The 13,466-nt window shown below is 34.9% G+C and overlaps 1 protein-coding gene across 3 annotated transcripts; it reads left to right on the top strand.

The window, feature by feature from the left end:
* Positions 1-2,741: 2,741 nt before the first annotated feature.
* Positions 2,742-5,150, top strand: LOC149159963 (putative methylesterase 13, chloroplastic). 3 transcript variants are annotated; one of them, XM_089433594.1, is made up of 5 exons: positions 2,742-2,938; positions 3,790-4,029; positions 4,116-4,262; positions 4,440-4,571; positions 4,678-5,149. In XM_089433594.1, exons 1-5 carry the CDS (start codon positions 2,870-2,872, stop codon positions 4,945-4,947), a joined length of 858 nt encoding a protein of 285 aa, XP_089289720.1. In that variant the 5' UTR covers positions 2,742-2,869; the 3' UTR covers positions 4,948-5,149. The 3 variants fall into 3 exon arrangements, with proteins under 3 accessions (XP_089289720.1, XP_089289721.1, XP_089289722.1); XM_089433595.1 differs by having other exon boundaries at positions 2,747-2,938; positions 4,119-4,262; positions 4,678-5,148; XM_089433596.1 differs by lacking the exon at positions 2,742-2,938 and adding an exon at positions 3,175-3,590 and having other exon boundaries at positions 4,678-5,150.
* The last annotated feature ends 8,316 nt before the right edge of the window (positions 5,151-13,466 follow it).

Genomic DNA, 13,466 nt, shown 5'->3' with positions numbered 1-13,466 from the left:
TAAACATATCCTTTAAAAATTCAAATATATATTACACTCTAGTTATTGAGCCGAGAGGCTCATTCCACAACACACTATGATGCGTATCATTCTACAGCACACTATGATGTCTAATGATGTTCGTCTCATAAAAGTTGAAATTTTGCTCCCAAAATAAAAATTTTAAAAAATCTAAAACTAAATAAATAACTATACAAAACATTTAAATAATCTCTTAATTGTGAACAAATTGGATCTCTCTTAGCTCATATTAGTTCCGTATTGAAATATATCTATTCTCCTTTAATAAAAAATTAAACAGAGAGTAACACCACAGGAAAATTGTACAACAACAACCATGCTAGATTTCCTTTTATAGTAATAGGGAAGATTCGTCATTTTATATGTCAGATAATATCTCTTATTTAAGTGGTACCCCGTTGGATTGGGACCACGATGGAACAATTTTATTGTTTAAAAAGCTGCAAAGAAGATTTGCCATGAATCCTCCATGTGAGGAAATCCACAATCGTAGGGATTCCCACACGGGAATGTATTGGGTTTTCTTTATATGGAAAATGTATTTTAATTTTAATGGTATTGGATTTTTGAGATTCTCGCGTGGGAACGAATTGGCTTTCTTTATATGGAAACTATATTCTAGTTTTAATAGGATTGGATTTAATTAACAGATGAGATATAGTTTTAATGGAGTGGTTGTGAGAAAAAATATTAATTATATTTTTCCCTGAGTTTTATCATTTCTGTATGTCATGTAAAAATGTCTGATCTCTTTTTTATTAAGAAAATCATAAGGAAGATTTCAAAAGGAATGCTCGTCAGGAATCCATCACTGTCAAGGTTTCTGGTCAGGAGAAGCAAACATTGAGTGAATTGATTTTTTAAGTATTTAAATGTTAATATTATTGAATTTTATGAAATTGGGTTTATCTTCAATATAATAATTGTGAGAAATTTTTGTTAGTTATGTATATGTAAATTAATTATAATTTTTTCCCATTGAAAATTTCACAATTCATAACTGTATAACTGTAAATTAATTATAATTTTTTATTTTTAAGTTGTTATGGTTTTTTATTTTATTTATGGTTGAACGATTCATAATTTGATAATTTTTATTGACATTTCAGAATTTAGAGAATTTAGAGGCAGATCCATTTTTATAACATGATCTCATTGTTTTTCTACTTAAATTTTAATAATCATGTAAAATATAAGATTTGAATTTCATTTCATACTTTACATAATATTTCATAACACGACTATCACGAATACACATCTTTGTGTGTCTGTACATTTTCGATGCTTGACCTTCTGTGATTCAGAATGGTGACGGCCTATATCATGCTATGAACCTTTTAGTATAGCATGTGTGACCGCCAATTTTTTTTTAATAGACCTGTGTTTTCCTGTTAGCCATCACATACACACTGAAGGGCAAATTAATTGTACTATTTAGAACAATTTTATTTTATAAAAATGAGGCAGAGGCAGAGGCAGAGGCAGAGGCAGAGGCAGTGCCAGTGCCAGTGCCAGTGCCAGTGCCAGTGTTGCCGTTTATGGAATTGGAATTATTATGACAGGACAATATTCTAAAGTTTAATGTTGTTTTAGAAAAGAAGTTTCCGTGCGAGCATTGTGAAATTCATATTATATCAAAAGTTTTGGGGTGAACCAACATGGCATTTTTTGCTTTTATCTTTCTCCGCATATTGCGGGATTGCCGCCGACAAAAATTCTTTGATAGGATAAACTTTGTGTAAACTATTTCCTGCGACACAAATTTGTGAGAGTGTTGTGAGTCGACATTTGGGAAGAACTCACAGGCCCTCTGTTCCTCTGGGCACTAGAATTGAGCTCTGCAAAACTCTGAGACTGCTACATACAACAGGGGGCTTTTATCTTTTCCCTGAGCAGTTGAGAAAGCAAGATTAATGTGATCCTCTGCTCCATCATTTTCGGATGTTTAGCCCCCTTTTAAGAGCATTGTCCAACCCCACTCCTACAAATTCTCCCAACAAGAGTTCTCGGAAATTCTTTTTCCAATGGGAAAATTTTCACCACCTTTTTAATCACAAGTAGTGCTAAGGCAGTCTCCTTTGAGATTGATGGCACTGCTAAAGTTTCACTGAAAGGAACCAGCAGTCTCCTTTGAGATTGAAGACACTGCTAAAGTTCCACACTGAAAGGAACCAGCAGTCTCCTTTTAGATTGAAGACACTGCTAAAGTTCCACTGAAAGGAACCAAACATAATAGAATTGGACAATCGGATTGCATAACAGTACAGATGCACTGCAAAAGATTGCTTTTCAAATATCATTGGTTTCTTTAAACTGTAACACCATCATGACTTGTAACTGATTCCACAGTAAAAAAAAAATAACCAAAAAAGAAATGATAATTGAAAATTTGTAAACAGCTAATGTGAATCTTTCAAGTCACGGTGAGAATGTGTACCCCTACTAAGCATGGAGTTATGTTTGAGCTTTGACCTTTTCCAACTCAAAATCAGCATTTAAAATTGTTCTAACAAAAGAATATTATAATCTTATGCACACTTGCTCACATGCCAGATGGATCAATTGCTTTACCTGCGAGTTGCCATGGCCAATTTTCTCCTGCTTTCTCTTTACTCATTCAATACCCATATATTTAAGGATATTTTAATACTAATTTTTTGTGTGGATTTTGCTTTCAATGACTATTTGCTGCCCTCATCTTATGTGATGCTCTTACCCCTGTTTTTTTATTTACTCCCTCTTCTAAACTTTAAAAAGAAACTGATTTGCTAATAAAAACAACAGGCTGGGGATTTTATTCTGACACATCTTCAGAAATATATTGCCATTCAAGTCTTCTTCTAAATTGATGTCGCCATCAATGAGGGTCATTGCTGCCTTCTCTGTGCTCTTGCTAGTTGTTTCTCTTCCTTTTCAGGTATGAGGGTTCATGGTCTCTGCTATGTACAGAAATACAGGTAAATTTGCTTGTTTAGTGTTTTGGAAAATTTTCAGCATCCAAAACTGCAAAGGAAATTCCCTGATGTAGAATGGGCATAATGATACAAAATTTTCCAAGAGTAATCTGTATTCTTGGGTTAAATAGATTAGCAAGTTAGCCTCTACGAAGAGTTGATCCTGAAAGGTCAATTCTTACTGGGTAAGGTCCTGAAAAGCCTTCCTAATCACCTCCGGAAGGTCTTACTTGATCTAGTTCGTAGAAGGGTTATCACTTAGCTATTTAAAATGCATTTCTGAACATCTATGTTATAACAGGTACTAAATTTGGTGCAAATATCATATATTTGAGTTTCATTGACTTTATTTCCCCTCATCAAATATCAATTCTTACTGGCCAAGGGCCTGAAAAGGCTTGCTGATAAGCTCTGGAAGGTCTTACCTGATCTAGTTCGTAGTTAGGTTTATTACTTAGCTATGTAAAATGCATTCCTGAACATATATGTTATTATCTAAATTGGCTACATATAACATATCTTTGAGTTTCATTGATTTTATTTTCCCCTGCTCAGTATCCCTGCACTATCCCAAGTCCATGAACAAGTTAGTGGTATGGAAATCTAATGATACAGGTACTTTATCGTCTATTTACAAGCTATTAACATTAAAAACTAATGATAGTGGGTACCTTGCATAAGACCTAGTTTTAGTCTTTTGATTAAGGATCCATATCCATGTGAAAGAGTTTTCAAGTTTTGATGCAATATGCAGCTGTTCAAAACAGCCATTGAAATCCTATGGAAAATCTGAAACTTTCCAGTGAATTTTCAGAAAGGAGAGGGAACAAAGCAGAAGCAGCGGCAGCATCATTTTGTGTTCATCCATGGTCTCGGACACGGAGCTTGGTGTTGGTACAAAGTTGTTTTCTTGCTGGAGAAAGAGGGCCACAGAGCAGTAGCTCTGGATCTCACTTCCAATGGCATTAACAAGGCTGCCTCTGCAGAAGTCAACTCTCTTGCAAAATACTCCCAACCTCTCATTGAATACCTTGAATCCCTGGACAACGAGATGGTAATTCGGCCTTTTTACATACAGCTTTGAAATAAAAACCCTCAATTGAAATTTCCATCAAATTCCTGTATATTCTATGGTTGTAGCAGGTGACTCTCGTGGGCCACAGCATGGCCGGATGCGTACTTCCATATGCAATGGAATTATATCCGCACAAGATCTCCAAGGCTGTTTTCATTGCCGGATACATGCCCCGCAATAATCAGAGCTTCCTCAGCTCCGCATACCCTCAGGTTCATTGTTAGGGTTTAATTTCACGGTTTTCATCATAGCTTGAAGGATTTTAGTTAAGGGAGTCCTTGTTAGATGGTAGAGCAGGGCTATTTCATATCCCACCAAAATGTTAGGATTTTAGATTCGCTGCGACTTTTATGGCCGCAATTTAAGAAATTTGCATTGTATGGGTACAGGCCTTTTCAAGACTGGTAAGCAATGGGGTTGTTTCTTTAAACTACTCCAAAGAAGCTGCGCAGCACCCTATCTCTGTTTTTTTCAATTTTGACCACTTGAGATCCTATCTTTACAACGAGAGCCCAGAGGAGGTAATTAGTCTAGATATGTTAAATTCGTCTCTATTGGATTCGAAAGCGTGACCTCTGAGACTCAGGTAATACTTAATTCCACGTGTTCTTCATTTGTTTCACGCAGGTAGTGATTCTAGCGAAGTCTCTTCTGACGCCTGCGCCATATCCTGTTGCAGAGGAGGTGTTGAAGTTAACAGAGGAGAAGTATGGGCGAGTGCGGAGATTCTACATCATGACGATGAAAGACAATTTATTTCTCCCACAACACCAGGAAATCACTGTTACAAGCAATCCTCCCGAAAGGGTATTCGCATTACCGGCCAGCGACCATTCCCCATTCTATTCATGTCCCCTGCAGCTCTGCAATCTGCTAATTCATATCGCCACCCTCTGAACATTTTTACCCAATCACTCTGCACGTTGTTTCATGGATAGTTATGGATGTAATAGAACCGTTGTTTTTATACAAGTTCGTATCATTGGCGTTGTATGGACGAAAGGAAGTAATTACATGTAGTATATTTAAGATCAGAAAATATGTATGTATCCATATCATCTTGGAAATAGAAAACAGCCCATTGTAAAAATAATTATTAACATGAAAATGTTTATAATATAATATTAAGATCAAAGATTTTCCCAAATTGGAATTTTGTTATATAATTTATTATGAGTAATATGCATTTTTTATAATATAAATTTTTAGTGAAATTATATTTTTTATTCATAAGAAAATGTCTTGGTATATATATTTAGTGATATTAATTATAAAGTTTCTTATTTCATGTGTGATTTTAGGATAATGGTTAGAAACACAAAGGGTGAGGGGTGAATCAATTTTCATCAATTTCAATAATTTAAGTATTTGAATAGTCAATCAATAACATCACATCAAAAGAACACATGATATATATGAGCAATATATTTATATTACAAGGGAAGCTACAAATTCTGAATTTACCAACTACAATTAGAAGGGCTACAACCTCAAGATTTACCAGCACCCACTAGAAAGAGGCGACAACCTCCTAAAGGAAGCTACAACTTCCTTTCCGAACACCACCCTGCCACCCTATATAATCAAAAGATAAAAAAAAAAAACTTCTTGAGCTCCCGTACCAATGACAATGATCTAATTACAACACCATTGAGACCCTCAGATCATTAATACATGTGCCCTTACTCTGTCTTTGATTTGCCTCATAAATTCTTCAAGGTTAGCTCAAAACTCTACTCCACAACTTCATTAGAGGTCTGCTTCAAGGCTTATCAAGACATTCACCAATCTTTGCTTCAATAAGGGTTTATTAAGATTTTAAAGACTACTCCAAAGATTTGCTTCAAAAACAAGTGTCAAAGCCTGCTCGAGAAGAGGTTTGTTGCAAACATCAATGTTTATGTCAAACTCTGTTTTAGATCATCGTAGGTCTGCCACAAGTCTACTGTCAAGGTCTTCTTCTAATCATCAAAGATCTTCTCTCAAGGTCTACCTCAAAAATGCCTTCAATGTAACTTTGCATAAGAGTGATCCCAAGATTCAATTTTATGCCTCAGCTTCAAGCTTCCGACCTATCTTAGAATTTACTCAAAACAATGCTTCATATATGCCCTAACCAGGGCCCAATTCATCTTAGAAAGATGCCCAAGGACATATTTGAATTCTACCTCAGGAAGACCCAAACGAAACCTTTGATGTGTGAAGTAAACTTCTTGAGTTGGCCTTAGAAAGCTTCTGAAATTTGGTTGCCTCAAAGGAATGGTAAATGGTTGAAATTAGTGCCTCAGATACCTTAGATCATAAGCTCATATATGAGATGTAAAACTCAAAAAAGGTCCCTTAGATGCAAAGCGAAGTATATCTCAGAATCAGACCTCCTTATGCTTGAAAGAATGGTCTCAGACTTCTAGATAGACCACAAATGCGAGTAGCATTAGGAACAAATTCAGTCTAGGAAAAAATCTCATAGAAATATGAAATGATTAGCTTAAAGAATCTTCAGCAACTCTGCCTTCTTCTCTAGATTTTCAATAACCACAAGGCTCAGATTGCTTAAGATCAGATGCTTCCATATACCACCAAGTTGATGCTAATATTCCTTCTTTTTCCTTTGCCATTTCCTAGTTGGCTTCTCTATCTTTATGGTTGGAGCATTTTGAAGCCTACAATCTTGTGCCTTGAGACCAAGATTATTGCACTTGTAGCATACAATGTTCTAATTTATTAGTGGTTTAAAAGGATTCTAGTTTCTGTTGATAGATCCATGAATAGGGCCCTGATCTATGGTAATTTCTTGCAAATCCAGAATTATTCCTTCTTCTTACATAATTATATCTTGTATTGATTTTACAATGGATTACTTTATGTTCAAAATTTCTGCAATAATAACAATGACCAAGAAAAATGGTCACATACCTGGGAGAGTAGGATGATCTTCTAAAGTTGTTTTATCGAGGGGAATGTTCAATCCATTGTTGATCAATAGAAGCAACCACATTTATAGAATCCCTTCGAGTTTCTTCCTTTGGAGGCTTGGAGCTTGTGTCTTCCTTGCATGAGGATGCACTTGTATAGCTAAGACTATTTTTATCATCCGATGCTCTTTGACAACTGAGAATGTTATCCAAAAATAATCAGTTGTTCAAATTCTTATTGAGTTTATCAACTTTAGCACTCAACGACACAACTTCTTCTTCAAACTTCTTAAACTCTTCTTCTCTCTTTTTCACTTGGGTCTTCATCACTTCCTCAATTCTCTTTGCTTCTTCAAGATGAACCTTTAAAGAGATATTTTCTTCACTATGATTCTCAAGTAGGTTACTCAATTCTTTGTTTTTATTTCTAACCAATGCATTTTATTTTCACTATTCTTCAATCTCTTCTTAAGGTCTTCATTTTCTTGTTCAGTTTCAGAATCATTTCAGAATCTCCATAAGGACGCTATTCTCACATTTGGTTATTTTGTTTCTTCATTTGAATCAATGAATTCTTCATCATCATTATCATCATTTTGATTCTCTTGGGTTATGAAGAGAACTCTTGCATCCCCTTCTTCTATATCACTCTCATCTAAAGAGCTACTATCTTCTTTAGAATAAAGATGTTTCTTGTGAAAGATTTTCTTTACCTTAAAAGGACATCTCTTAGCATAATGACCTAATTTTCCATACTCAAAACATTTAACAGGTAACTGACCTTTGTGTTTTTTAGTTCCTTTTTTGAGCTTCCTAATGAAATTTGTTTCTTCTACATCTGATCCATCATCTCGAGTTCCCTTGACTTTGAGTTTTTTGTTTCTTTTCTTCTTTATGGTTTTAAAATTTTCTTCTCTAGTTGATGGTCCATCTTCTGTAGCTATTCTCATTCCATATATTGTAAGAGTGTTATGTAATTCTTCCATTGTCATCTTAGTCAAGTATTTAGTTTTTCTTTAGTAGATACCTTGGCATTGTAACTCAAGGGGGTGATCTCATAACCTTTTGTATGATAAAGGGATTATTTTATTATCCTAATCCTCTGATGGAGTTGACAACTTCAATGGGCCACAATATCTTATTTTTCATCCATTTTTAGGTTTTCAAACCGAGCTCTATATTTTTGAAGTTTGACCTACTTGACATTATCATCATCTTCATACAAAGTTTTAAGTGTATCCAAAAATTCTTTGGTTGTGGTGCACGACATCACCTTGGAATTAATGGTTCTTGACAATCCACCTGTGATGGCATGTAGAGTTTTTTAATTGCAACTGAACAAATTCTTCTCATTAGGATTAGTTGGAGGAATTTTAGGAACTTTGTAGCCATTAATTATGATGGAGAATCTAACATCCATTCCTATAGCCTACAAGTAGGATTCCATGCAATCACTCCATAGTGGATAATCATTTCCATCAAATATCAGAATTTTCCTTGAAGAGATGCCTTTCCTATGATCCATGCTTGTTTACTATTTTACCTCTAGTGAATAGACTGTTAGAAGGTAACCTGCTCTGATACCAATTGTTGGAAATATTGAGAGTGGTTGTGAATCGATGTTTCATAAATTTTAACAATTTAAGCATCAAAACAATTAACCAATAACATTGCATTAAAGAAATACAAAATATATATGAGAATAGATTTATATTACAAGGGAAGCTACAAATTCCAAATTTACCAGCTACAACTAAAAGGGATACAACCTGAAGATTTACCAACTCCCACTGTTTTATGCAACCAACTCATATTTCAGAAGAAAAGATATATCCACAACTTAAAAATTATCCTCTTCAAAGGGGAAACCTCCTTTACATTACATAAATAAACAATTCTTAGATGATACAAATGATAAGACCTCCTTGGTATATATATGATTCTAAGGGGTCACAATATAATCAGAGCCTACATAACAATAATAATGTAAGGTACAACAATAACAATAGTGAACTTCTATGGGGCACACAATAATAATAGGGGGATACACTAACAATAACAATAAGGGAAATACACTAGTATTATAGAGACCTAACATGCCCCTCTCCTTCAAAAACGTGTTGTCCTTAATGCTTGAGTAGTTTTGGATGCTTCTATATAAAATTATCATCCTCCCATGTGGAATCTTCAATAGGTAAGTCATTCCACTTAATAAGATACTCTGAAATTAATAAATTTTGTATACGTTGGGTTCTTGTTTCCATGACTGCTTCAGGCTCAAATATGATTTTTCCAACATTGTTTGAACTTGGAGCTTGTCATTGATAACCTTATTTAAGCATGAAACATGAAAAAATGGGTGTACTCGGGAAGATGCAGGCAACTCCAATCTGTATTCCATAGTACCAATCTTTTGCAACACCTTGTAAGGACCATAGTACTTGGGTGATAATTTATTTTCCTTCTTAGCTTGCTCAAGGGATATTTGTTTATATGGTTGTAGGTGTAGAAATACCCAGTCACCTACATCAAAACTTCTTTCACTACGATGCTGATATTCCTGTTTTTTCATTTGATTATGTGATAGAGTGAAGTTATCCTTTAAGAGTTGGAGAACTTGTTGTTGATGCTCAATGTGATCTTCCATTGCTTGAACCTTAGAATCTTCTCTTAAAGATGATGTGATGGATGGTGAATGATATCCATAAAGTGTCATAAATGGGTTCATTTTTTTTGCAGTATGGAAATAAGTGTCATACCACCATTCATCTAGTGGTAACCACTTGACCCATTGTGTTTGTTTATCTGATACAAAACAATGAAGATATCCTTCCAAACATTTTTTCACTATATCAGTTTCCTGCTAGATTGAGGATTATAAGATGATCTATGAGCTAATTGAGTACTAAGATAAGAAAATAATTCCGTCCAAAAATTTCCAGTGAAAATGGGATCTCTTTCACTTAACCTAATCTTTGGGTTTCCATGTAGCTTTTGAATTGTTTCCATAAATGCAGTAGCAACGATAATGACTTTAAAAGGATGAGATAATGAACAAAAGTGTGCATACTTTGGAATTCTATCAACTACCACCATGATGACACTCTATCCTTCATACTTGGGTAAACATGTGATAAAATCCATTAGACCTCCTCCCAACACTGACTTGGAATGTTTAAAGGTTGTAACAAAACTGGGGTCTTAATTGTCTCAACTTTAGTTTGTTGGCAAACCAAACATTCTGCCACAAACTTTTGAATATTAGATTTAAGGCCCTCCCAAAAAAATTCCTTCTTAACCCTGTGGTAAGTTTTTAAAAATATAGAGTGCCCTCCTAAGGAGGAGGTGTGAAATTTCAAAAGAATGTTTAGCTTGAGTTGTGAATTCTTACAAAGATATAAGCGATCTTTGTACCATAATGAATAATTTTTCCAGCTAAATGTATCAGATGTACTGTGATCTTGCTACAACTTTTAAATGAGTGTCCATGCCTCTTTGTCACTCTTCCATTCATCCCTTGCTTCGGTTATCCAATCGGGTTGGATAATAGAAATGGCACAAAGCAATGCTTCCACATCCTCATCCTTTCTTGAGAGCGCATATGCAACAACATTTGCTTCCCTTTTTTGTAGATGATTTCAAAGTCATAACCCAACTTCTTTGTGACCTATTTTTGCTGCTCTTTTGAAGATAATCTTTGTTAGAAAAAGTATTTAAGACTACCATGATATGTTTTTACCTTGAAGTGCCTTCCCATTAGGTAAGGTCTCCATTGATTTAGTGCATGTAGTATTGCCAACATTTCCTTCTCATAAATAGGTTTTTGTAAATAATTTCCTTTGATTGGATGACTTTCAAAACCAATGGGTCTTCCTTCTTGCATTAAAGCAACACCAATTCCATTTCCTAAGGCATCACAATACACAATAAAGATTTTTGTGAAGTCTGGTGTAACTAAGACTGGTGCTTGGCACATTGCCTCTTTAAGATGTTCAAAGACCTTAGTTGCTTTTGGATTCCAAGAAAATGCATATTTCTTGTGATAATACCCTATTAACCCGAGAAATCCTTAAAGATGCTTTATGGTTGTGTGGATTTTCCATTCCTTAACGACTTTAATTTTGTTAGAGTCTACCTTAACACCCTCATGAGATACAATATGACCCAAATATTCCACCTTTTGTACTCCAAAGAAACATTTGGAGGGTTTTACATATAATTGTTTCTCCTCCAATAGTTTGATCATCCTGTCAATATGTTGAACATGATCCTTCCAAGACTTGCTGTAGATTAGTATATCATCAAAAAATAATAACACAATTTTCTAAGGAAGGTTTTGAAAACAAAATTCATCAAACCTTGAAATGTGGAAGGTGCATTAGTAAGGCAAAAAGGCATGACCAAAAATTCATAATGACCCTCATGAGTTTTGAATGCTATTTTTGGAATGTCTTTAGACTTCATTCAAATTTGACAATATCTTGAACGAAGATCCAACTTGGTGAAGTAAATTGCTCCATGTAATTCATGCAACAATTCATCAATGACAAGGATGGAAAATTTATCTTTAATAGTGAGCTTGCTGATCTCCCTATAATCTGGACACATGCCATAATACATGAAAATGCCAAGATGACCTGTTTGAAGAAGTGAAACCATATAATTCAAAGCTCTGGTACCAAATGTTATACAACTAGCTCACAAAGAAGAAGAAACGATAGGTCCACGACTTAAAAATTATCCTCTTCGAGGGGAAGCCTCCTTTACATTACATAAATGAAAAATTATTAGATGATACAAATGATAAGACCTCCTTGGTATATATATGAGTCTAAGGGGTCACAATATAATTAGAGCCTACATAACAATAATAATGTAAGGGAACAAAAATAACAATAGGAGGCTACACTAACAATAACAATAAGGGAAATGCACTAGTATTATAGGGACATAACTCACTAGAAGGAGGTGACAACCTCCTAAAGGAAGCTACAACTTCCTTCCCTAGCACCACCCCACCACCCTATATGATGATAAGATAAAATAAAACTTCTTGGGTTCCCGTACCAGGGACAAAGACCCAATTAAAACATTATTTAGACCCTCATATCATCATTGCAAGTTCCCATACTCTACCTTTAATTTTCCTCACAAGTTCTTCAAGGTTAGCTCAAAACGCTACTCCACAACTTCACTAGAGGTCCACTTCAAGGCTTATAAAGGAATTCACAAATATTTTCTTCAATGGGGGTTGCTTAAGACTTCAAATACTACTCCAAATATCTGGTTCAAAAGAACGTTTCAAAGCATGCTCGAGAAGAGGTCTACTACAAACATCAAGGTCTATATCAAAGTCTACTTTAGATCATCATAGGTCTACCACAAGTCTACTATCAAGGTATGTTACAAATCATGAAAGATCCGCTCTCAAGTTCTGCTTCAAAAATGCATCCAATGCATGCTTAAGAGTGACTCTAAGATTCAATTTATGCCTCAACTTCAAGCTTTAGATCAGTCTCATAATTTACTCAAAACATTGTTTCAAATATGCCCTAACTAAGGCCAAATTAATTTAAAAAGGATGTCTAAAGATAAATCCAAATTCTTCCTTCGGAAGATCCAAATGAAACCTTACATGCGCGACGTAAACCTTAGGAGTTAGCATAAAAAAGAGGCCGAAATTTGACTGCCTCATAGGAATGATACAGGGTCGAAATTAGTTCCTTATAAACCTTAGATCATAAGCTCATATTTGCAAAGTAAACCTCATAAAAGGTCCCTCAGATTCATAGTGAAGTATATATCATAATAAAACCTCCTTATGGTTGAAAGAATGGCTTTATACTTCTAGATGAATGACATATGTGAGTAGCATCATGAGAAAACTTATTCCAGAAAAAAATCTCATAGAAATATGGAATGATTAGCTCAAACAAACTTCAACAAATCTGCTTTCTTCTCTAGATTTTCAACAAGCATAAGGCTTGGATTTCTTTAGACCAAATGATTTCACAAACCACCGAGTTGATGCTTCAAAAATCATGACTAAGATTATATATATGTATGTATGTATATGTTTGGAGGGACCTAGTTTGGGGTCGACCTGCCTAATGAAAAGACGTGACCTTTGTTGAAGCTGACTTGAGAATTTGCAATTAGGTCGACCAATTAAGAAGGTGACTTAGATTACTTTAAAAATTGTTTTTGTTCTTCAAAGAGCTTCCTTTCAAGGATGATTTGGACCCATGGATTTATGCCTATTTAATATATATTTTTGACCTTTTTTTAGGGTTACAACAAAGAAGTGTTTAAGGCCATAAACTTTTGGGGTAAAGGGACTAGTGCAAAACCCATGTTTGGGGCATCAAACTTCAAAAATTAATATCTCTCCAACTAGAATGACCCACATGGCATGGCACCTATCAAATGAAATCACATGGAAAGGGTTAACAGTCTACAGGGTCCTTGTACCCAAATTCACTTGATTTCAACACAGAATTC

Source organism: Pinus tabuliformis, chromosome 5_2, assembly GCF_031772625.1.
Source record: "Pinus tabuliformis cultivar Carrire ecotype Pingquan chromosome 5_2, CPIR1, whole genome shotgun sequence".
Taxonomy (NCBI): Eukaryota; Viridiplantae; Streptophyta; class Pinopsida; order Pinales; family Pinaceae; genus Pinus; species Pinus tabuliformis.
The sequence above is the reverse complement of the archived record's forward strand: the minus strand, read 5'-3'. Positions and strand labels throughout refer to the sequence as shown.

Coding starts and splice junctions, on each gene's coding strand:
- LOC149159963 (XM_089433594.1), top strand. CDS start 2,870: ATGTCGCCATCAATGAGGGTCATTGCTGCCTTCTCTGTGCTCTTGCTA. Junction 2,939..3,789: donor TTGTTTCTCTTCCTTTTCAG/GTATGAGGGTTC, acceptor GTGAATTTTCAG/AAAGGAGAGGGAACAAAGCA. Junction 4,263..4,439: donor TCAGCTCCGCATACCCTCAG/GTTCATTGTTAG, acceptor GTATGGGTACAG/GCCTTTTCAAGACTGGTAAG.